Source organism: Mauremys reevesii, linkage group 9 (genome assembly GCF_016161935.1).
Source record: "Mauremys reevesii isolate NIE-2019 linkage group 9, ASM1616193v1, whole genome shotgun sequence".
NCBI classification, from domain to species: Eukaryota; Metazoa; Chordata; order Testudines; family Geoemydidae; genus Mauremys; species Mauremys reevesii.
This window is the reverse complement of record NC_052631.1, coordinates 39,798,108-39,821,650: the sequence shown is the minus strand read 5'-3', so window position 1 is coordinate 39,821,650 and position 23,543 is coordinate 39,798,108. Positions and strand designations below refer to the sequence as shown.

Here is a 23,543-nt window from a genome sequence, read left to right as displayed (position 1 = left end):
TAGGGAAAATTCATAAACTAAAACAAAAGATAATCTAACGCATTTCCTTGCCTTACTTACAATTTTTGTAATCTTAGATGGATTATTTTAGCTATCTTTTTAGATGTTGTCCCTGCCTGGTCTCTCTCTCCATCTGGAGAGGGAACAACAAAGACAGCACAAACAAAACCTCTCCTTCCCCTCTCCCCTTGATTTGAAAGTATCTCCTTTCCTCATTGGCCCTTCTGGTCATGTGCTAACTAGGTTATTTGAGCTTCTTAACCCTTTACAGGTAAAGCGATTTAGCACAGCTTCCCAGGAGGGATTTTATGTTACTCTTGTTTCTATGTTTATGACAAGGATGTAGGTGGGAGGGGACGAGAAGAGGGGATGGGGGGAATTTGGGATGTTCAGGGTTGTGGCGACCAGAGAAAGAGGCGACTTTCCCCAGCTCCAGGGCTGTGGCTATCAGGGAGAGACCTCCCGTCCTTCCCAACCCCAGCTAAGGGTCTGCCATGGCGGGAGAGAGAGGGCATATCTATTGCATTAGAAAGGTAAGACTACTGATATTAAAATATGAGTTGTGTGCTTTTCTTTGTAGAACAAAAAAAAGTTAATTATTATTAAGGTTTTTATATATATATATATCTTTTATCCAAAGTGCTTTACAATTGTTAGCTAATGGTACAAACAACATTTGGAAAGATCATTAAGTGATCCACTGAGACCTTGAGCAATTTTAAAGTGGTCCGTGAACCACTGCGTAGAGCATTAGTGTAGTTGCAAATATCTTTCCCATATCTTAAAGAGAATTACAAAGCAAAAACTAACCAGACAAATGGACCAAAAAAAGAAAAAAAACAAAAAACAAAAAAAAACCCACATTATTTTATCCTTTCTGTCCCTCATGATGCTGTATGATGTATTGATGGTGGTAAGATATTATGGCAATGAGGACATTATAAGAGCATATATAGAGTAGAACATATAAAGATTCCCTTTATACTTTTATTTCCACCTGTCCAAAATATAGTCAGAATTATCTGCAAATAAATAACTTCTTTGCAGCTATTTTTGTTATGCAATTGAAAAGGGGCCACTTCTGACGCTCTTATTGGTGATGAATAGGGTCCTACTAAATTCACGGCTATCAAAAATGCATCATGGACCTTGAAATCTGGTCTCACATCATAAAATCTGTGTTTTGGTGTGCTTTTACCCTATACTATACAGATTTCATCAGTGTGCGTTTACCCTATTCTATACAGTTTTCATGGGGGCCCTGACCCAAAAGGAAGTTGCAGGGGAGTCACAAGGTTATTTTAGGGAAGGGGTCAAAGTATTGCCACCTTTAGTTCTGCACTGATTTCAGAGCTGGGCAGCAGCAGCGCAGAAGTAAGGGTGGCAATAACATACCATGTTATCCTTCGGCACTGCTACTGGTGGTGGCTCTGCCTTCAGAGCTGGGCTCCCAGCCAGCAGCTGCCCGGTCCAGCTGCTCAGCTCTGAAGGCAGCGCCACTATCAGCAGCAGTACCACAATACCCCCCGACCCCAAAAAATTCCTTTTTGGGTCAGGACCACTACAATTACAACACCGTGAAATTTCAGATTTAAATAGCTGAAATCATGAAATTGACAATTTTTAAAATCCTATGTCTGAAATTGACCAAAATGGGCTGTGAATTTGGTAGGGCCCTAGTCAGGGGCGGCTCTAGACACCAGCGCGCCAAGCAGGCGCTTGGGGCGGCCGTTTCCCGGGGGGGCGGCATTTGGCTCCGGTGGAGCTCCCGCCGGCATGCCTGCGGCAGGTCCACCAGAGCCCGGGACGAGCGGACCTGCCGCAGGCATGACTGCGGCGGGTCCCGTCTTCCCGCGGCTCCGGTTGAGCTCCCGCAGGCATGCCTGCGGCAGGTCCACCGGAGCCCGGGACGAGCGGACCTGCCACAGGCATGACTGCGGCGGGTCCCGTCTTCCCGCGGCTCCGGTTGAGCTCCCGCAGGCATGACTGCGGCAGGTCCGCTCGTCCCGGGCTCCAGTGGACCTGCCGCAGGCATGCCGGCAGGAGCTCAACCGGAGCCACGGGAAGAGGGGACCCGCCGCGGGACCGGGAAAGGGCGGCGCAGCGCTCCGCGCTGCTTGGGGCAGCCCGATTTCTAGAGCCGCCCCTGGCCCTAGTGATGAGTAGTACCTTCCTTCTTAGGTAGGATCATTGATTTCAAGGAGAATATGCATGAAGTAAGGTACTACTCAGTATAAAGGTAACTAAATTTGATCCTAATGATACATTGTGAATATGAGGGTGAATATGTTTTGATAATAATATACCTGTTCCTTAACTGATACATTTGTGTAGCTTTCCCTGTGAACATTTAGGGAAGGGGATTAAACTCAATTGCAACTCTTCAAAAGGCTTTTCATGGATGAAGCCATGGTTTGATGAATTTTTGTCAAAGCTGTGACTTTGATCTAAGTTGTGGTGCTATCATTTTAAGTCTAAAGTGCTGTTACACTTTTAATGTTAAATGAAATCCATTTCACTTTTCTCACTGAGGGCAAGATTGACACCTCACAGGCTTTTACGGGCACAAGGGAGACCTCAGTGGGGACCCCTGCTTTATCCAGGAAGGAGATGTGGCTATGGCTTGGCTCCTCACACACCACCAGCCACTCTGTAGGGGTGTAGCAGTAGGCATGCTTCCCCTGGATAACGGAGAGCACCCCTTCAGCAGTGCAGCTCCACATTGTAAGGCTGGCACCATAAAGCCATGCTAGAGCCCTCAGGGATTTACACCATAGAATTTTCAGGACACAGTGCTGGTTTTGTAATTTAGCCATATTTAAATCAGACTGGATTAAAAGTATCTTTCAACTAACAAGTATCAGATGGGTAGCCGTGGTAGTCTGGATCTGTAAAAGCAGCAAAGAATCCTGTGGCACCTTATAGACTAACAGACGTTTTAGAGCATGAGCTTTTGTGGGTGAATACCCACTTCGTCGGATGCAAGTAGTGGAAATTTCCAGGGGCAGGTATATATATGCAAGCAAGAAGCAAGGTAGAGATAACAAGGTTTCAACTAACAGACATACAAAAAAGACATTTGAAATAATCTAAAATACTGTGCATCTGAAAAATTGTTTGACTAATTATAATAATTATTAGGATAAAATATGCAAGCCAAACTTAATGGAATGCAAGTAAAAATGATGCCCTCTCAAACTCAAAATAAATCCTAGAAGCAACGGAGGGTGCAGTGACTGGAGGAAGATTCATTAAAAAAGATCAGTTAGTGATATTTAATATGGCTTTATTTCCTAGGACTGGGGGTGTAATTTCTTGTGTGTAGCAGGTTCTTGAGGACCTGAAGTGTTTGGGGTTTTTTAACTGGAAATTTCATCTTACTTCTATTGATGTGTTACTTTATAAGCAAAGAATGTGGGTTTTATGGCTGATGAGCCATCCCACCAATCATTTACTGCTCATGAGCTTGCCATGTCAGTACCAGTCTCCTCTCCTATAATAATAATAATAATAATAATTAATAATAGTGTTGTACTGATATAGCCTCATCCACCCAAGGCTCTCCAAGCACTTTACAAACACCAGTGAATTAAGCTTCATGACATCCTTCCATGGCAGAGAATTATAATTTGCCCCACTTTATAGATGGAAGAGTTGAGGCACAGAGAGAAAAGGTGATCTGCCCTAGGTCACAAAGCAAATCTTTATCACAACAAGGAATAGAACCAGATTGCCTGACTCCCAATCCTGGTCTTTAACAACAAGATCATTCTTCTTCCCCCTTTCAGGTTCTGCAATTGCTGTTTCTTGCTCCTAAGCAGTCCAAACAAATGAGGTTAGATTGTCCTGTAGTTACATTTTCTATCATTCTGCCCTGGTAAGAAGTTTCTTCTGAATGAGCCCACTATATTGTGATTCAGTTTATCTGAGGATGTTTCAAATGAATCCTTTTCCAGGGTGAGAAATTACTTCCATTAAACAAAGGTTTATAGGTTCTCACTTTGATCCCCTCTTTGCTAGCAATCATTCTATGGCAAAGCCAGTGAGAAAAGTGAGCAAGTTAAAAACTTGGTAATCTAATCAGCCATTGTATCACAGACTGTGAACTTCAGCCAGGTTTCTTTGAAAAGATAAGGTCCCAGTTTTCATACTCTTCTCAGGAACTGATTGTTTCTTTATGTATCATTCCCCACCTCTTGTCAGTAAAGTAGTGACACAAGTTAATTACTGTCACAAGGTTATACTGTAGTTTATCATAGCTGAAAGTCATTCTTTTCAATACTACAACCTTTTCTTGTTGTGGTATCTTGGAATCCATGGTGAGAGATGAGGTAATTAACTTGGGTTGACTGCACTGTACATTTTAAGAAGGGCAAATTCTTTAGGACAAGCCTGTCACCAAGCAAATTATGTAATCATAAATATAATAGAAAGCCCCAACTGAAGTAATTCTGGTCCTTCTGTTTTGTGTTCTCTTATTTCTTCCTTTTCCCACAGTTCAAATGAATACCTGAATTGTTGTTATAGAATCCTTTTGTGGAATAATCTCACCTTCCAAAAAATCCAATTGACATAACAATCACCAAAATGTATATATAGTATGAGAACTGATTTATAATTATACAGATCAGTGAGAGTATGTTAGGAGCAGTGCAATAAAAGGCAGACTAAGAACACTGAGAGAAGGGAGCAGAAACTCAGGATTTCCTAGGTGTCTAGGGAGATCCCAATGAGTGTATAGCAGAGGTGGGCAAACTACGGCCTGTGGGGCCAGCCTGCCCGGCCCCTGAGCTCCAGGCCAGCCCCAGCCCCTCCCCTGCTGTCCCTCCTGCCCCGCAGCCTCAGCTCACTGTGCGGGCAGCATGGCTCAGGGGCAGATTTAACAGTGAACACAGGGTGCCCTGGCATGGGCCCCCCCAACAACAGGGGGCCCTAGGGCCGGGTTCTTGGGCAGCTCAGCTCCGGCGCACCTCCCAGAGGGGGGAGGGTCTGCTCTGCAGGGGCAAGGGAGCAGGTGGGGCAGGAGCGCGGGGAACACGGCCGGAGGACTCAGGAGGAGCACCGGGCGGATGCACAGCCGGCCGGAGAGAAGCGGTGCTTCTCTCCAGCTGCGCGGCTGCCCCTGCTCCTCCTGAGTCCTCCCCCATGTTCACAGGGACACATTCTGAAAGAGGCTGGGAGTTGGATAGGGGGTGGTTAGGGGCAGGGGTTCCTGGGAAGGGGCAGTCAGGGAACAGGGGGAGTCGGAGGTTCTGAGGGGGGAAGTGGGAGGGGGCGGAGGGCAGGCTGTTTGAGGAGGCACAGCCTTCCCTACCAGGCCCTCCATACCATTTCTCAACCCCGATGTGGCCCTCAGGCCAAAAGGTGTGCCCACCTCTGGTGTAGAGTCAGCTTCTATCCCCATCCCTGCAGCCCCGGCATAAGGCATGTGTTGGAGAATGGTGCTTCCTTCTATTTCCATCTTGATGGATAATGACTTGAGGATCATTGCCAGCTGATATATGTTAGAAGAGATATTAGGTTGCTCCAAACTGGGGCTGGGGTGGAGCTGGAAAAGAATCAGAGTCATAAACCCTCATTTTTTCCTTTTGTGTCAAGCAGATTTCAGATGCAGCAGAGAGTCTGGCCCTGCGTCTATGTACACAGGTGCATTTGCTACTATAGCAGGGGTGTCTCTGCACTCTCCTTTTGTGTTGCTCAACTTTCATCACATTAGGACCAGGCAAGATGCAGGAAAATGCAGCCGGTCTTCACAAATCTTTGTTAGCATTATATACACAGCAGAAATAGAATAGAGGGGGGTTATTTTCTGTCAGAGATGAATTCATGTTCAATGGTTAATTCAGTGTGGATTCTTGCCTCTTATTTAATTGTATTTTCTCTACTGGGGATGTGCACCAGGCTCTGAGATGTTATCCCAGCAGTAGGCTTATAGTACAGTACTTCTGTGTACAGCATCAATTAATTTAGCATGAATTGTGATTTACTTTGAGAAACAGAATACAAGAATTAGAAATTGTGAGGGGTTTTTTTGGTCCTCTCCCCCAAGTAATTAAAAAAAGTTAAATTACAACTCCATAGGAACTGGCCCAGTATCTTATTTGGAAGAACATTGTCTTCCTGAAAGGGCAGGGGTTGCAACAGACCTTCATTCTGTGGATCTCATATATGGCATATAGACAGGTTGGAATTTGTATAGCTCATGGCAGGTAGCCCTAAGGTGTTCTGTGGACCTAGGGCTAGTTCGGATATTGCTTTCAGACTTCAAGTCATGAAGACCCCAACATCACACCAAGGACAGGTTGAACTGGTAGCATAATGTTCATTAAATTAGCTCTTGTGTAGAGTGGTATGGCATGCAATATTTTGTGCTGACAGAGATCTGGGGTGATAAATTCAACTGCTAGGGAATCAGATCGGGACCCTTCTTGGGATACACTGTAGGTTCTGCCTCTTCCTGTTTAGTAGAAGCCTCTATCTATTAGTTCCCTAAATCCCTTCACAAATACACCCATTGTTGACACAATACTCAACAGCTAGTTCTCTCACTATGGAATTAAACATCAAACTCCAATCCACAATCAGAAAGCTTTGCAGCAGGCCCCAGATTTGCTAGAATCATCCCAGTCAGGGCCACAAATAGCCGTTCCTTATTTCTTTTCTCTTCATGGACAGGATTGGATGCTCTTCTCAGCTGACACTGTTCCATTTTCCCCATCAGGTGTTTCAGCATCCCAAACAATCAGCTAGCTGCTGAAGTTGTCTTATTTGTTTTTTATTAACTTCCTTTTTGTTTAAAAGCCCCCTAAAAAGTATTACAAAGTTTGCCTGGGCTCCACTGGTGCATCAGTTCTTTGACTCACCATTATTATTTTCTTTTATGAGGCAAGTTGTTTTGTCTTGCCCGTTGACCCATAAATAAGTTTCAATTCAAGTTCCTTTTTTATTTACATTTGCTGTCTGGCTGTAGCTTTCCCCCTGCCCCCATGAACCTGGAAGATGCCTGACACTGACAGCATGATCACTAGTTATAATACCTCAAAAGAATCACAACTCAGTTGGATGTTGTGGTGAGCCATCAACTCGGGCAAAAACCTATCATTTTGTCTGGCCTTCCTTTATACTTTCAGTACGTCTGCTGCTGAGCTACCATGGAAGCCCCAAAGAGAAGGTCCTTGATTAGCTGAATCAAATATTTCGGTTTTGTTATTAGCTTCCTTCGAAAAATAAAGGAATGTTAAGGTTTTGTTATTAGCTTCCTTCGAATAATAAAGGAATGTTAAGGAAGCTAATTGCTTGGACTCAGCACTTCAACAGAAATTCAGGTTTGGGTTAAAAGGGTCACAGACAGAGAACTTTCCTGGAAGCAACTTGCCCTCCTAACCCTTAAATTTTATTTTGACAGGATGTTTCTTAGCATGTGTTTATTTTAGGTATTATGGGTCAAATTTGGTCATCAGGTAACTGGATACAACTCTGCTGAAGTAAAAAAGTCTGATTCTGATCTAAATTGTACCAGTATAATCAAGAACAAAGGCACCGAAGTTAAATGGAGTTACACAAGGATAAAACTGGATCAGAATGAGCCCCAGAGGAGTTAGAGGTGTCTTTAGAAGAAGAATATCCTGCTCTCAAATAAAAATGCTTGTTCTTATTACCATTACTGTCCATAATCACATACTGATTCTATACTGCTATTGGAAATTCCATTTGCAACAAGTTTTTTATGTGTTACCAGTTAGCAATATTTTATAGAAACACGGGACGCTTTTTATTCTTCAGAGAGTGGGGAACTCTTATTTTGTACCTTTGGAAAACAGAAAATTACAGAGTTATAACAGATCAGCACTCACCCATCTTGTTAATTTTGCCTTCAGAATTGGGGAAAGCTTTGGGTTTTGGTTCTTGTTTTACTGTGTATTTTGTTCATTTTGCATGACAGTGGCAGTTACTAGCTGTTGAAGTGCACAATAAGTTGATATAGGCTCATTGGTCTGAGAAGATGTCTGAGTTGTTGAAACATCAAGCTATAAATATTACAGAATGTCCAAGTGTTATGAGACCCATGATGGTGGTCAGTTAAAATTATTGGTATTTACCATGAGAGGACAAGAATGACAGGTACATCATTTTCTCTTCATCTCTGCTAAATAGTGCTTAATAATATATGGAAGGCTTATTCATTGGTCTATTTCAACAAACTATGAGATGCATTCTCCTTTCTAAGCATGCGTGTACAATAATTCCTGTTTATTCTAGTGGAAGTTACCCCACCCTATGAAGAAAACAGCATGCCTCTGTAAATGAAAGCAAACAGGAAAGACACAATTCTCCACCTTTGCAGTAATGTAAAGCTTAAATCAACAGTCTTATCAGACTTAGGGGTTTGTGGCCATAATTTGCTGATTTATACTGTGATGAGACAAGGTGGGTGAGGTAGCTTTTATTGGACCAACTTCTGATGGTGAGCGACAAGCTTTTGAGCTTACACAGAGCTCTTCTTCACTCAGATGTTGGTGTCAGTTATGTCAGAAGGCATATCCTGAACTTTTGTTTCATGATGTTTCTAGCTCATTTTAAAGTCTCATTATCCATAACTCTAAAAGTTCCTGGCTTTCTATACTAGCACCTGATACCATCATCATAGTTTACAGTGAATCAGCTTGTTCTAGTCCAGAAACGATCTATCTGAAATAGCTATATATTTGTATAGACACCAAAATCATTGTGTGTAAGCACCAGAGTAGTATCTGAGCATTTTGCTTCGGATATTTTTGGTGCCTCTGGCATTTCTGCATCCACCAAGCATTCTAATAGGCCATTTCTAGGAAATGGTCATGGCTTCTTACATGAAAACCAGCTTCCTGGTTTTATGCCTTTATAAATGAGGGGAGGGCGGAGTTGTGCAGACTCTCATCCTCTCTTGAAACTCCCCAGCACTCAGGGCAGAGCACAGCCATTGCTACATCCCACAGGGAAAACATGAGCTTCCTTTCACAGCTGGCCAGTTCATAGTGGGGAGGCATGACCCCCTCTTTTGCTGGGCCTTCCCTGCCCCCCTTTTGGGGTGATTAGCTCCATCAATAATCATAGCCTCATGCAATCACTGCCATTGCGAGCAGCTCCTGCATAGAGGAAAAGGAGAGGTTAAAGGGGGAAATGCTCCTCTCACCCTTCCTGCACCTCTAGAAGCTAATCACTGGCCGGCTGTCAGATTCGTGCACTTGCTGACTGTAGACTTGCAGTACAATAATTATTTTAATAGTTATGGGCAAATCATATAAGGTTTGTGGAAGTTCATTGATTCCCAGCATGACAGCTGATTTTTAAAACAAGAATTTTATACCGCATAGATAACAGCTTCAGATGGTCATTCTGCTCTTTCTTGTAAATCAGTTTAAATGGATTTTACAGATGGGTTTTTGGCACAATAATATTCTCTTTATGTGTATTCAGTATAGTCCATGGTCAATTATGTCATTTTAAAAGACACAATAAAGACTTCTTCAAATGATATGTTGTAATCAATCACAATATGTAGCTTCAGTTGTATTGTAGATGTTACTACTGTATTTCCTTATATATGCTTAGGGAGTATCAGACAGGGTAAGGGAATATCAAGGAAGGACCCCAGTGAGACATTCCAGCTAATCTAATGGGAAAAGATTATGGGAAATATTATTCTATCATGCCTTCTTCATCTTTCTCTGTAATCCCCCCACACACACACACTTGGTCCTGCAAGTTCATTATTGTTTCCCTTCAATGTCCACATTTCAGTGTGGGCCAGGACTATGAAGCTGTATGGTTGATCCTTGGGAAGCTGGCAAACCAATAGTGACCAACTACAAAGTGAATGGCCTGAACCCAGACTAATAAGAAGCAAAGAAATCAGTGCATCACTCTATTCTCTACAACCTGGCCAAGATGCTTGAATCATCCCTCTATAACACTGACCACACAATGATCATCTTTAGTGTTGTCACCTTCAGACAAGACTACAGTGGTTCACCCTAATTAGTGGGCGTGGCTTTCCTTGAAATCTCCCCAGAAACTCCATCTAGTGTAGAATGAATGCCTACTTTGACAAAGTTCCTCCTCTACCTTGGTGGGTCCTGCGCTTATTGGCAGATTTGCTCACCTCAGTGATCTTCCCCTCTGGTGGAACCCACAGTCTGGGTCAACTCCTCCTGTGTCTGATCAGGAGTTGGGAGGTTTGGGGGAACCCAGGCCCACCCTCTACTCCAGGTTCCAGCCCAGGGCCCTGTGGATTGCAACTGTCTATAGTGCCTCCTGTAACAGCTGCATGACAGCTACAACTCCCTGGGCTACTTCCCCATGACCTCCTCCAAACACCCTCTTTATCCTCACCACAGGACCTTCCTCCTGGTGTCTGATAATGCTTGTACTCCTTAGTCCTCCAGCAGCACACCCACTCACTCTCAGCTCCTTGCACCTCTTGCTCCCAGGTCCTCACACGCCCACCACAAACTGAAGTGAGCTCCTTTTTAAACCCAGGTGCCCTGATTAGCCTGCCTTGATTGGCTGCAAGTGTTCTAATCAGCCTGTCTGCCTTAATTGGTTCTAGCAGATTCCTGATTACTCTAGTGCGGCCCTTACTCTGGTCACTCAGGAAACAGAAAACTACTCATCCAGACTCTCTACCAGACTCCTGTACCCCACTGGTCTGGGTCTGTCACACTACCTACTGAGACCCTGTGAGCAGAGATCACCTACACTGAAACCATTGCCCTAACTTCATGTTTGTTTCCTGATACAATTTAAGGAATTGGTTGTAATCTTTAAATCCTTGAATTGTGTACTTCTCATCCTGCATCACGTTACAACAATTCAGATCAGTTGGCAAATTCTTGCTATTGGTTTCTGAAGTTTAAAACTCCAGGAGCAGTGTTGGGGTTTTAGCCAGAGGCCTGCGTCTGTGAAGCTTGGTCTCTTAGGGAGTCTGCTAAAGCCTGAACATGCAAAACTTCAAAGCACAAACTGAGGCGGATTTTTTTTTTTTTTTAGCTCTTGTCTAATTTTGGGGGGAAGAGTTTGGAGGGTATTTTGTTTGCTTTTATATTCTGTTTGAGGATATTCCTGACAAAAGGAAAATGAATGTTAATTCAATTCAATGTTTTCTTATTTACTATAATTTATATTTTAAAAATATTTACTGTAAATAAATACTTAGCTGCTAAAATAGTAGGTGGTCTTAAAAATAATGTTGCTCTTACTAGTTTTTTGGGGGAAAAATTGAATGTATTTACTGAAAGGCCTAAGTACAGTAGAAACTAATCCTGAACTATAGATGTTGAAAAAAATGAAGGTTTTCTTGTACTCTGCAAAAATCCATCCAGAGAAACTTTTCTACATGATGGACAGCTTGGAGAAAAAAGGCTGATTTTTTTCTCACTGTGGGGAGTTTTCTTTGAGATAAATAGTGATGCTATATGCGATGCCATCAGAGAAGACAAAGGGTGATGCCTTTTGGCTGAGGAAAGCATCTAAGAGTACATTATGAGATGTCTGCTTCCATGACTGGGCAATGAAACAATCCCAAACCTATGTCTACAAAATCTTCCCCCCACCCCATTACTCCAATGTGTATTTTCATATATAATATAAAAAAAAACTAGTTTTTTTGTAGTGAGTACAGTGTTGAGAGAGAGTGGGGAGGAGGGTTCTCAGGCTTTAGTCATCAATGTCTATAAGTGTACCCAGAAGAGAATAAGGAGATCTATACAAAGTGCGGGGAGTAGCTCAGTAACTCCAGTTGTTTGCAAGTAGTGGATGTTAACATTTATTGTTGACCTCTAAAAATGATGCATTTGAGTGAAGTGGCCTGTTTGCCTAATGAGTTGGCTATAGTATGCCAATGCATCTGTGACTTCCTATTCACATCTGGTGGCAATTCATGATGTTTGAAGCCCTGTAGGATTTGAATTTGGAGAAACTGCCTCTTTTTCCTCTGTTCATTTCCTCATGTTCATGGTTAGCCAACTCAATCAAATCTAGTGATAGTTAGCATGTTTGGAGGCTAGAGGTGGGATATACACAGAGGAAGGACCTCAACTTTGGAATTCACTTCTCATGTTAGTTCTCAAGAGGCCAAGTCTTGTTGATTTCCAGGATACAGTGATAGCCCTATCTTTTCTTTAGGATTTGCCTGAGGGGATGAGGTCAAGCAGTGCTTATGTTAATTTATAGCTAAGCAAAATTTCTGGATGGAGTCTACTTTTAATTAACATTGTATAAAGTTGCATTGGTTTTTTTTTTTTAAAGAAATGCACATGCTGCCAGAGAATGTTGTGATGGACACGTGTTTAGGAAAAGGACAAATAAATATATGTACAAATACATTGAAACCCATATTTAGTCTGTGCAAGCATAAAATGGTGTACAAAATCTCATAAAAATGTAATATTTCGTTTAGCTTGTTTGCATCCTGTTTAAATTTAAAAAAAATAGTCAAATAGCTGTTTATTCGCATATTCTGAAATAACAATACATTCCTGGGCAGGGATTTTGTGTGCTATGTTTCAACAAATACATTTTTGAAACCCCTGAAAATAGCAGTTTACAATAATGGAAATACTGACAAAACCTTAATTATAGTGGTGTTGCTGGATGCCATCACAACAATGCATAAAGCATATTCTAGTTGGGATTCCGTTCACTTGATCGTAGTAACTGAGATTGCAGGAGTTTAATAGCATTTCACTAAATTGGATATCAAACCTATATTTTATGTTACAATATTGTAAACTGAGTTATTAGAATATCTGTATTTGGGTATTATCAACAGAATAATTTTGCATTCTGTTTCTTCTAGGAGGGGAAGTCGCTAAGCCCAGATTTGCTCAGTATTTCCATGGCAGCCTTGCCAGCCTCACTATCCGGCCAGGGAAAATTGAGAGTCAGAAAGTGATTTCCTGTTTGCAGGCCTGCAAGGAAGGTCTGGATATTAATTCTCTTGAGAGTCTTGGCCAAGGAATAAAGGTGAGGGATGAACTGACATCATCTTTGATAAAAATTAGAACTGATTTATGAAGTGGAGAGCCCAAGGCAGAGTACACACAGTACAAATGCACTCCTAGAAGCAATATAATTTCCCATAAAGTCATGCAAAGAAAAAGCATAACAGGAGAGGAGCTGTGATACTGCAAAGAAAATATTTCCATTATTTCAACAAAACACATTTAGAAAGTAAGGTGCCGCAGGTCTTTCACAGGCTCTAAGAATTTCCAGGTCATGCTGTCAAAGCCCTGTTTTGGTACTCTTTACAAAAATAGGCATGCTTCTGCAGACTGTTGTATTTTATTGAATTTTGATCTGAAATAGCTTTAAAGCAACAGAAAACATAAGTGAAATATCATTTCATCTGGTTGCAATTCAGCAAACTGGGCTGTGTGTGTTAGTGCCATTAGATTCAACATATATTTCACAAGGCAAACTACATTAATAGGACATTAAGATGGGACAATTAAGCATGCAAAAGTCAGGAAATGCAAAGATTAAATTTGCATGTGCAACTTTAACTGTGTTTGTACATATGAATTATCATGTTATTAAAGTAATACAATATAGGACAAACTCCTGGCCCCATTGAAGTCAATGGCAAAATTTCTAGGACTTCAGTGGGGCTAGGACTTCACTCATAGTTTTCTCTACTTTCTTGGATATGCATATGTAGCATCTTGAATGTAATTTTCATCCATTTGTCCTTACACAAATTTGTCAGAATATTCCAGAACAGTTCTAAGTTACTGAGAAATGTATTAGATAACAAATACTCCTCTCTAAACTGCATATTTTAACCAATTTGTCAGTTCGCAAGTACCATACATTTTCTTTTTAATCAGCAACACAATCTTGCTTTGGCATATTTTTGGGATTCAGCCAGTTCACTAATATTGAGCTATTTTAGCAGTATAGGTCATCACAGTACAACCTTCCTTTGGAACAGAATAGAGAATTAAACAACTAACTAGGGAGGTAATTTAGCTGCATATTTATGTGGCCTCCACCTGGTAATAAATTGTCATTGTTACTCTGTGTTGTTATATTTTAATCTAGAGAATGTTGTGAAGGTACTATTTACTGTGTATTTTTCAGGGAAATTACGTGTGTGGGCTCTGGCATATGCCAAATCTGGCATATACTAAGTAATACACAGAGCTGCAAGAGGATACACATGTGAATCTAGGCAAGAGGTTATGTTGTACTCTTGATTTATGGTATCTGCAGACAGGAGGGCAAAATTTGAGTTGCATATGCAAGTTTAGGACCAGATTCTTCAACCTTTACTTGTGAGAGTAGGTAATACTCAACATGAGCAGCAGGAGTTAGCTTTATGTGGTAAAGGTAAGATTGTTTCACTGTCTAAACTTGAGTTTGATTAACGTTTTTGGACAAATTATTTATTCGCTGAAAAATAAAGTTTTAGGTTGGCTGAAGCTATTCATAAATTTGATAGAAATTTGCTGAATAGTTTCCAACAAAACACATTTTTTTTGGAGGGGGACCCTAGATTGACAAGGGAATTTAGATGCCAATCACAAATTACCAGAAGAGAAGGTAATCATAGCCCCTTATACCCAGTAACCTTGAATGCTGGCCTCCCACCTCTTAGGTGAGTGCCCCTAACCACTAGGCTACTGGCTATTCTGGGGTGGCACTCTCTGTCTTTCCTGTTGTATACATAATTAAGTAGGCACAGGATCAGGGACTTGAGTTTGGGTCTCCCACATTCCAGGTGAGTGTCCTCATTCTCACTTTCTTTGGACCAAAAACATTCAAGCATTTTATATAAAGTAGAACACCACTACCTCCACCACCACCACCTCCTCCAGTAGTTTTTTTTTTAAATCTAGCCCTTCATTTTCCTTTGCTTTTATTAAAATACACAGATATGAAATATTTTGTTTCATTTAACCCAAAATGAAATTTGTCAACTTTTTTGATTTGCTGAAAATACTGAAAAATTTGGTTTCAGTTTGGGTCAAACCATTTTTTTTCCCCCTGGAACTTCCAGAGATGTAAAAAAAAACCCCAGTTATTCACCTTGTTCTAATTTAACCCTCATAAATGTCAGTATTGGATGGCTCTATTTCACCACCTCTTTCTTTCTTGGGTAAAACATATTGCATGAAACCTTCTTTTTTTTGGTGGCACTAGCCTTTAAATACTGAACAAAGAGCCCCCAAATTACTGTTTTCATGTTTTATTTATTATAGTGAGAATGTTAATGATTTCATAGGACTTCCATCCCAGCAATTCAGTAAATTATAATGATATGCTTCTTAGCAATGCCCTTTACAAATTAAGATTATGAATGTAATATAAGGCTGTTTACTAGAAAATCCTGTTTCCTCGTAACTATATATCAGTAAATGTATGCTGGAATTTGTATGTCATAAGTCAGCTTATACTTGGCTCATGCTGATTAAAAACATACTCAGTTGTAGCAGCCTGTTGTCATTTTGAAATTGACATTATTATAGTAGCTTGTGGTTTCAGGTGTGGGTGAAAAAATACTCTCTTCAGTTTTGCCTCCCACTGCTGCTCCAGCATGGGTGAATGGTTCTCTCTATGAACCAGCAGTGGGTGGAGGAAAAATGAAGCCGAGGGAATATTTTCTCCTTCCCACACTGAACTTCAAAACGTTTTCAATTTCAGAATTACAACAGTGGCATGGTGTTTCTTTAAAGGTGCTTCTTCCATTTTTACCTCCCCAGCCAGTCCGGCAGTCAGAGTTGACAGCAGGAGGCAAAAATGGAAAAAAGCAGTCGGAGATACTCCAGGCAGGGTTTCCTAGTTGGGCCAAGAGGGAGAGGAACAGACAAGAGGCACAGTTGGCACCTGACCTTGGGTTGCAAATTAAGAAAGGAAGATAGTGTCCATTGTCCCAAAATAAACACACCTGACATCAGATATTGTATGTGACTGCCCATGGATATGTACAATACGGATATTTGAACCCTACCACCGCCTGAAGGAAAAGGACATTAGCTAATGTTAAAAGTTAGTAGGATTGTCAGTTGGTCTCTTTATATTTATCTAGGAAAGAACAGTTTAATACTGTTACAAGATTGCTTATGTTGCAATTTTTATCTTCTTGCTTCTTCCACGATCTAATTTTCATATATACACAACAAATCTTGCAGACACTGTCTATGCTATTTTTAACTGATCTCTCCCCTCTCTACACTCTCCAAGAGTGAGATATAAACAGCCCAGACTAGGGGCTTGTCTACACTACAAAGTTAAGTCAACTTAAGTTATGTCAACGTACAGCTGCCACTATAATTAAACCACTGTTGCACATCCACACTACCTCCTTGTGTTGGTGGAGCGCATCCACAGTAGCAGCTCTTGCATTGACACAGAGAGCAGTGCACTGTGGATAGCCAGCCCACTGTGCAACTCACCACAATCTACCACAGGGTGTTTTGGGAAGGGTTTGTAATGCCTCATGGGGGCAGTGTAATGGGTTGGACTCACCCCCCACAGCGCCTCCTGCTGGTGACTCCGGGAATTAGCTCTGTCCAGTGCTGGAGCGCCCTCTGCAGGCCGGTGATCCTCCTGTCTTCAGCCCCCCCCCTCCGTGTCCCTCCCTGAACCCAGTGCCCTCTTACATGGGGTGCTGCCCCCTGGCAGTAACCCCTTTCTCTTAGGGTCTCCCCTCCCCAGGGAACCCCCACCTTCTATCCCCACCTCACCTCAGTATATGGCTACTGCCAGTCATTGTCTAGCCCCACGCCCCAGGGCAGACTCCAGTATCATCCTACTCATCACTGGCAAGGTTGGGTTTGGACCTGCTGCCTTGGCCTACCCCTGGGCTGCCCCCTGCAACCCCCAGTACCTGTTAGCCCAATGCTAGGCCACAGCCTGGGGCTTTCCAGGCTGGAGCTCCCCAGCTCCTCAGCCTTTCCCCAGCCCTGCTTCACTCAGGTACCTGGTCTAGCTCCCTGCAGCCAGGCCCATCTCTCTCTGAATGCAGAGAGAGACTGTCTGTGCATCTGGCTTCCCTGGCCTTTTATAGGGGCCAGCTGTGGCCCTATTGCTCAGTTTGGGGCGTGGCCCCAGCTGCAGCCACTTCCCCAATCAGCCCAGCATAAAGGCTGCTTTCTTGAGCCTTGGCCCCTTCCCAGGGCTGTTTTTAACCCCTTCAGGGCCGGAGCAGGGGTCCACCCTGCTACAGGCAGGTTCAGCATCTCCGGATTAGGTTTTCTCCCTTCTATGGGCATTCTAGTACGTTTGTACCACTTTTCAACAGCTGTGGTAAAGTGCGTGCCCACCATCTCTGTCAGAAATCATGGATCCTGCACTGCTCTTCAGTATTGTGCTGAGCGTCACAAACACAACACACCTGATCCAGCATTATTTCCTGAGCTGTGAGTCTGATGATGATGCCTTGGTGTCTGCCTTGCTGTGTGCCAGGGAGAGAAACAATTGAAGATTGCTGTTGCCATTCACGGAGCAGCTGCACACGGTGGACAGTCTGTTCTGGGCCCGAGAAACAAGCACTGAGTGGTGGGATTGCATCGTTATGCAGGTATGGGATGAAAAGCGGTGGCTGCAGAACTTTTGGATGTGCCAGGCCACCTTCCTGGAACTGTGTGCGGAGCTCACCCCAGCCCTCTGGTGCAGCGACACCAGAATGGGAGCTGATCTCACAATGGAGAAGTGAGTGGCGATTATTGTGTGGAAGCTTGCAATTTCAGACTGCTACTGGTCAGTGGGGAATCAGTTTGGAGTTGGGAAATCCACCATGGAGGTTGCTGTGACGCAAGTATACAGGGCCATTAATCGTGTCCTGCTACAAAGGACTGTGGCTCAGGGCAATGTATAGGAAATAGTGGATGGTTTTGCAGCAATGGGGTTGCTGAACTGTGGTGGGGCAATAGATGGCGCACACAGCCCTATTTTGATACCAAACCACCTTGCGACGGAATACATCAACAGAAAGGGCTACTTTTCTACAGTATTGCAAGCACTGATGGATCACCAGGTTTGTTTCACTGACATCAATATGAACTGGTCAGGGAAGGTGCATGATGCGCGCATCTTTAGGAACATAGGCTTGTACAGAAAGCTGCAAGTTGTCCTACTGCAGGGGAAGAAACAAGGCAGCCCTCCCAAGAAACTTTGGCAGAGGATTGCAGACTACCTCCAGGAAAGTTTCCTAAATATCTCTATGGAGAAGTCACAGGATATCCCAGTGCACATAAACAAACTGTTTGGCAGGGTCTCCTCTGCCTAGCTGCACAGGGGAATAAGAAGCAGATAGCGACTCTACCTCTATTGGTTATTTCACTACCTCTTCTAGTCTGATTAAAAAAAATAGTACATGAGCAGATGTTGCCCTGCAATATTGAAGCAAACTGAGTACTTACCAGAGGTTCCTTCCCTTGCATCAGGCTCTCCGGTGCTGGACTTCTGGGAGTGGCTTAACTGCTCAGGAGTCAAAACGAGATCCTGGCTTGCCACTCCAGCGGATCCCAGTATTGCCCGTCCTCCTCCTCTTCCTTGTTCAGCACCTCATCTTCCGGGTTAACTCTGGTGGCTTGTGACTCTAGGTCCTGCAAAGTATCCACTGGGCACTTGGTGGTGGAGGTGGAGTAGGGGAGGTGGAGTAGGCACCGAGGATGGCATGCAGCTACCTGTAGAAGTGGCATATCTGCATCTCCACACCAGATGACTATTTGCCTTCTGGTATGCCCGGTGCAACGCCTTGATTTTTACATGGCACTGCTGTGTATCCCTATTGTCGCTCTTCTCCTCCATGCCCCGAGCGATCTGGCCATAGATGTCAAAGTTCCTATGACTGGATCAGAGCCTGCACCCAGTAGATCCAGCACCTCCAGTGCTGCATGGAGCCAGCATGGTCAGCTCAGCAGTTGTTATGTTAGCTCTCCGCCAAGTAAATAGAAAGAGCAATTTCAAAAATTCCCAGGGCCTTAAAAGGGGAGGGGCGTGCACCTGTGTACGTGGCTGCAGAGCAGCGGAGTTCAAAACAGTGACTTGAGCAGTCATGGTAGGGCATTGTGGGACAGCTCATGGAGGCCACTTAGGTTGACATGGATCTATTAGATTGGCATAGCAGGCAAGTTAAAGCAGCGGGAGAAACATTTTAGTGTAGACACCTCCATAATTAGGTCAACATATGCTGCCTTATGTCGACCTAACTCTGTAGTGTAGACTAGGGCTAGGATTTTCTTCCACTCCCTTCGGCAGCATTCCAGAGTTCTTGCACCTGAGCCATTAAGTTAACTAGCTAGCTTGAGTCTCCCCTTGCTAATGTCATTCTTTGCTGTTGCTAGTTTACAGGTAAAAAGAGTGATATGCATGATCACGTGTAGTGTTATTACATTCTTCTGCAGAAAACCTCTTAAATTGTTCATGATGTTATTCACAAGGTTTGAACCTAGGTCTCCCTGTCTTACTCAGCTCAAAGCTTGCCCTGCCCCACTCATGTGCACATGTTATTTAATCTTCATCTTTTTTCTAAACCTTTTTTTTTAAACGTAGATGTTTGTGAGACGTAAACTATAAAATATAATATAAAATGTTCCCATAATCAACAGTCAGCCTCAGGAAACAACTGCATGGAATGAAAGTGCATTTGGTATTAGTTTCCTTATGTTTTATGGTGCCTAAGCAGGAGGATGTAAACTCAGAAAGTTGATCTGGTTTTCTGTGCAGCACAGATGGCTCATTGACCTGATTAACAGACATCTTTCAGAAGGAAATTAACAACAAACTCTCACTCTCTCACACGTACACCAAACAAACAAAAAAGGTAGAAAACAAACTTATTTGTGTCTAAATGAAGCTCAGAATTAGGGCTTGTCTAGACAGTGGGGAAGTGGACACTCCAGGGGTGTGACTTCCACAGTGCACTGATGTGTTACACCTTAATTGGTCCGTGTAGACCCTGCTGCTGCACATCACAGGTTGCCTAGTGTGCTTTACTATCGTACTGTTTCACACAGCATGACATTAAAGCACAGTCAGGAAGATTTAGTGCACATGGGTGGGAGCTACATGAACCAATTAATGTGTAATGCATTAGTGTGTTTTAGAAATCACACCCCTGCAGTGTGCACTACCCCATCGTGTAAACAAGCCTTTCGGTCTTGATGGTGATAAAACCAATCAGCATTTACAATTCACATAGATAGGCTGGCCTCTGTCAGCAGGCTGCTACATTTTTGTTTTCAGTCTTATGAGCTTTGGAAAGGTTAGCACAGCTACAAAGACAACCAATGATTCTCTAGTAAGACTTATCAGTTCAGATGAGCAGCTGGTTCTATGCAGGAGGAAGCCCCAGTTTACATAGTGATCCCTCCAGTGATCATGAGACAGAGGAAGGAGAATCCCTTTGGTTGTGACTGTCATTTATGGGGGAGGGATAGCTCAGTGGTTTGAGCATTGGCCTGCTAAACCTAGGGTTGTGAGTTCAATCCTTAAGGAGGCCACTTAGAGATCTGGGGCAAAAAATTGGTCCTCCTAGTGAAGGCAGGGGGCTGGACTAGATGACCTTTCAAGGTCCCTTCCAGTTCTAGGAGATTGGTATATCTCCAATTATTACCTTTATTGCTGGGGTTGTAGTAAGGAAAGTTTAATTGCTTTGTTCGCTTGTGGAAAAATATCTCAAAGATGGACTGGAATAAAAATACACAGAGGAAATAAAAACAAGGCAGGACAAATTTGCTTCTTGCATAATTCTTATTAAAGTCAATTATTTTTTACCAACAATATTTTTCCTAGCATATCCTGTAATAATAAGATGATGCATTTATGAAAAGTTGAATTTCAAAAATATGAGCAGCTGGGTAAATAGTGTAGATTCACAGTAGTTCAACTAGCTCCTAACTTACTATACGGTTAACTATAGCAATAACAATTACTAAGATGTGTGATAGATGAGCATCTGGTGGGTATTTGTTCCTAAAAGCTCTATATGTACAGAATTAATATTGACTACTCACAGCATTTGTTTCTTAAATTATTAGATTTTAGCCAGTCTCTCTAAATAATTCCTTAGAAGTGTATTATCTACCTGTTACCCTAAATACTAATTATATACATTTTCCCCAGTATCACTTCAACCCTTCCCAGTCAGTCCTTGTCATGGAAGGAGATGATATTGAGAATATAAATCAAGGTCTCCAAAAGGTCTCATATATCAACTCTAGACAGTTCCCTACCGCGGGCGTACGGCGTCTTAAAGTCTCATCTAAAGTCCAGTAAGTTACATTCAGTTAAACTGATTAGATTAGTTATATTTTTTTAATAAATTATTTTTTCTTTGGAAATATAAAAAATAGAATTTGAATTAAAATATGTTGATAAACTATACCTTTAAATTATCGAGCATAAGGCATGAGTTACATTTGCTTTTATACTTAATTACTTTGTGGGTTTCTTATGTTTTGCTTTCATGGTGTCTTTCTTGTAAATTTAATTTAGTTGTGTCCCATTTGTGAAGCATTTGGTCTATATTGAAGAGTCTGTGTGTATGTTATATGTCAGTTGAAGGTCAATAGAGTACTTATTCCCATTTGTCCAATTGATTAAGGTTTCTTCTGACATAAAAGCCATAACTTTTAAATCAGCCTTTTATAATGAATAGAGGGTACATCTACAGGGGCAATGCCTCTCTGCTAGAAATAGCTTTTGCCTATATTGTGATAGGGCCACAATCACTGTAAAATTGTGGCATCTTGGACAAAGTAGAAATTACTGTGTCCTACTATTATCATACAACTATCACAGTATAGCGTAAGCAACAATGATAACATTTCTCCATGGTAAAGGACCAGTCTTCCATTCCTTGTACACAGTGACTTCAGTTGGAGTTGTTGGTGTTCAGGAAATGCAGTGCTGAGCCCATGATGCATTCAATTTAATTCGATGGTTAGGTTCTTGATTCACATTTAACAAGATAACTATGTTATATCAATTTGGGTCCCTAATGTTAAGCTTACAATGTTTAGTTGCTATCTAGTTAACTTTAATTTTTAACCATTGAGTCTTTTTTGTTAAATGCTAATTGTCTAAATGTTACCTACATACTGACCTTACTAATGATTGCACGTGCCACTGAGGTGTTTAACTAGTCAATGGTAATTCCAGTAATTGTGAACATTTGTATATAGGCCCATGTGGACTTTGCAACCTAGAACTCTTAGTACCATTGCTAAGTTTTACACGTGGCAGTAAGAGTACAGAAAGATGTGCATATGTACTGCTGGATCACAGTATGAAATGGACTTATCTGGGGGCAAAGGCAGCTTAAATAGCAAGGAGAAATATGCACAAAAAATAATTATTTGGGCATTGGGCAAAAGAGAGCGAAGACAGAAACATACACAGAAAGAGTGGGTGCGGTAGCCAAACTAGCTTGCTTTATACTGCATGCCTCTAGCAAGGGAAGAATTTCACCTGACAACTATTCCATGCAATTAAAGAATACTATATATTTTTCAGGTGTTTTGGTGAAGATGTCTGCATTAACATCCCAGATATAGATGCCTATGTAATGGTGTTTCAGGCCAATGAGCCCAAGATCACAATAAGTGGAATGGACCACTTTGCTAGACCAGCTACGCAATTTGAAAGTGAAAGGGGAGTGACTCTGTTACCAGATATCAGAATTGTCAGCACAGTCACCAAAGTGGAACATTCTGTGGACTTTAAAGAAAATGATGGAGGTTTGTGCATTTGTTTTCCACATTTGTCCGAAGCAGGAGTTAAGGCCTTATTGTACAAGATACAGTACACAGAAATAACACAGACAGTCTCTGCCCCAGAGAGCTTACAATCTAGGATTGAGACTATTTTAATGTGTATTTCAAACATTTTTTGAAACAGACAGATCCTCAGGCACAAGTTTACAGGGCTACTGTGTGTATGTTCATTAAGTAGTTTCTCTAAACCATTGAATTATTTTTTTTTACATTGTGCTTTTGAAGAGCCTACTTCTTATTAGAGGTGCTCAACAAAGTTAACATGAAATATCCTGACCTTTTCAGTGGTAGGCAAACATTAGGAAATATCAATAAAGCGTCACCAAAAATTGTTTAAAAAAGAGTCTTCCTTTGGCTGCTGTTATGAAGTTTAATTAAAAAGTCATTAACCAGATGTTTTAGGAATCATCCTCAGGTACATTTCTCAGACCAGAATAATAGGCAACTATTTTTACATCTCTCAGAAAAGTTGAAATTGCTAATAATATACTGGCTTAGGAGCACTGGTTCCCTAAAGCATTTTTTCTGTAACAATCCTAATGATCAGTTGTCTTAAACTATATCTGATCTAGAATACTTTCTGGCTTTGGGAGGGCATAATGTGCACTGCATGCAATGTAATATCATAGAATCATAGAATCTCAGGGTTGGAAGGGACCTCAGGAGGTCATCTAGTCCAACCCCCTGCTCAAAGCAGGACCAAACCCAACTAAATCATCCCAGCCAGGGCTTTGTCAAGCCTGACCTTAAAAACCTCTAAGGAAGGAGATTCCACCACCTCCC

At 42.1% G+C, this 23,543-nt stretch overlaps 1 protein-coding gene across 2 annotated transcripts in view; it reads left to right on the top strand.

Moving 5' to 3' along the window:
• The window catches only part of CLSTN2 (calsyntenin 2), a 695,827-nt gene that overhangs the window by 657,629 nt on the left and 14,655 nt on the right, over positions 1–23,543 (top strand). For both annotated transcript variants that reach the window (XM_039489461.1, XM_039489460.1), the window contains 3 exons: positions 12,836–13,002; positions 21,109–21,257; positions 22,501–22,724. In XM_039489461.1, the coding sequence (XP_039345395.1) occupies positions 12,836–13,002; positions 21,109–21,257; positions 22,501–22,724 (540 nt within the window). The remainder of the gene's footprint in view (positions 1–12,835; positions 13,003–21,108; positions 21,258–22,500; positions 22,725–23,543) is intronic.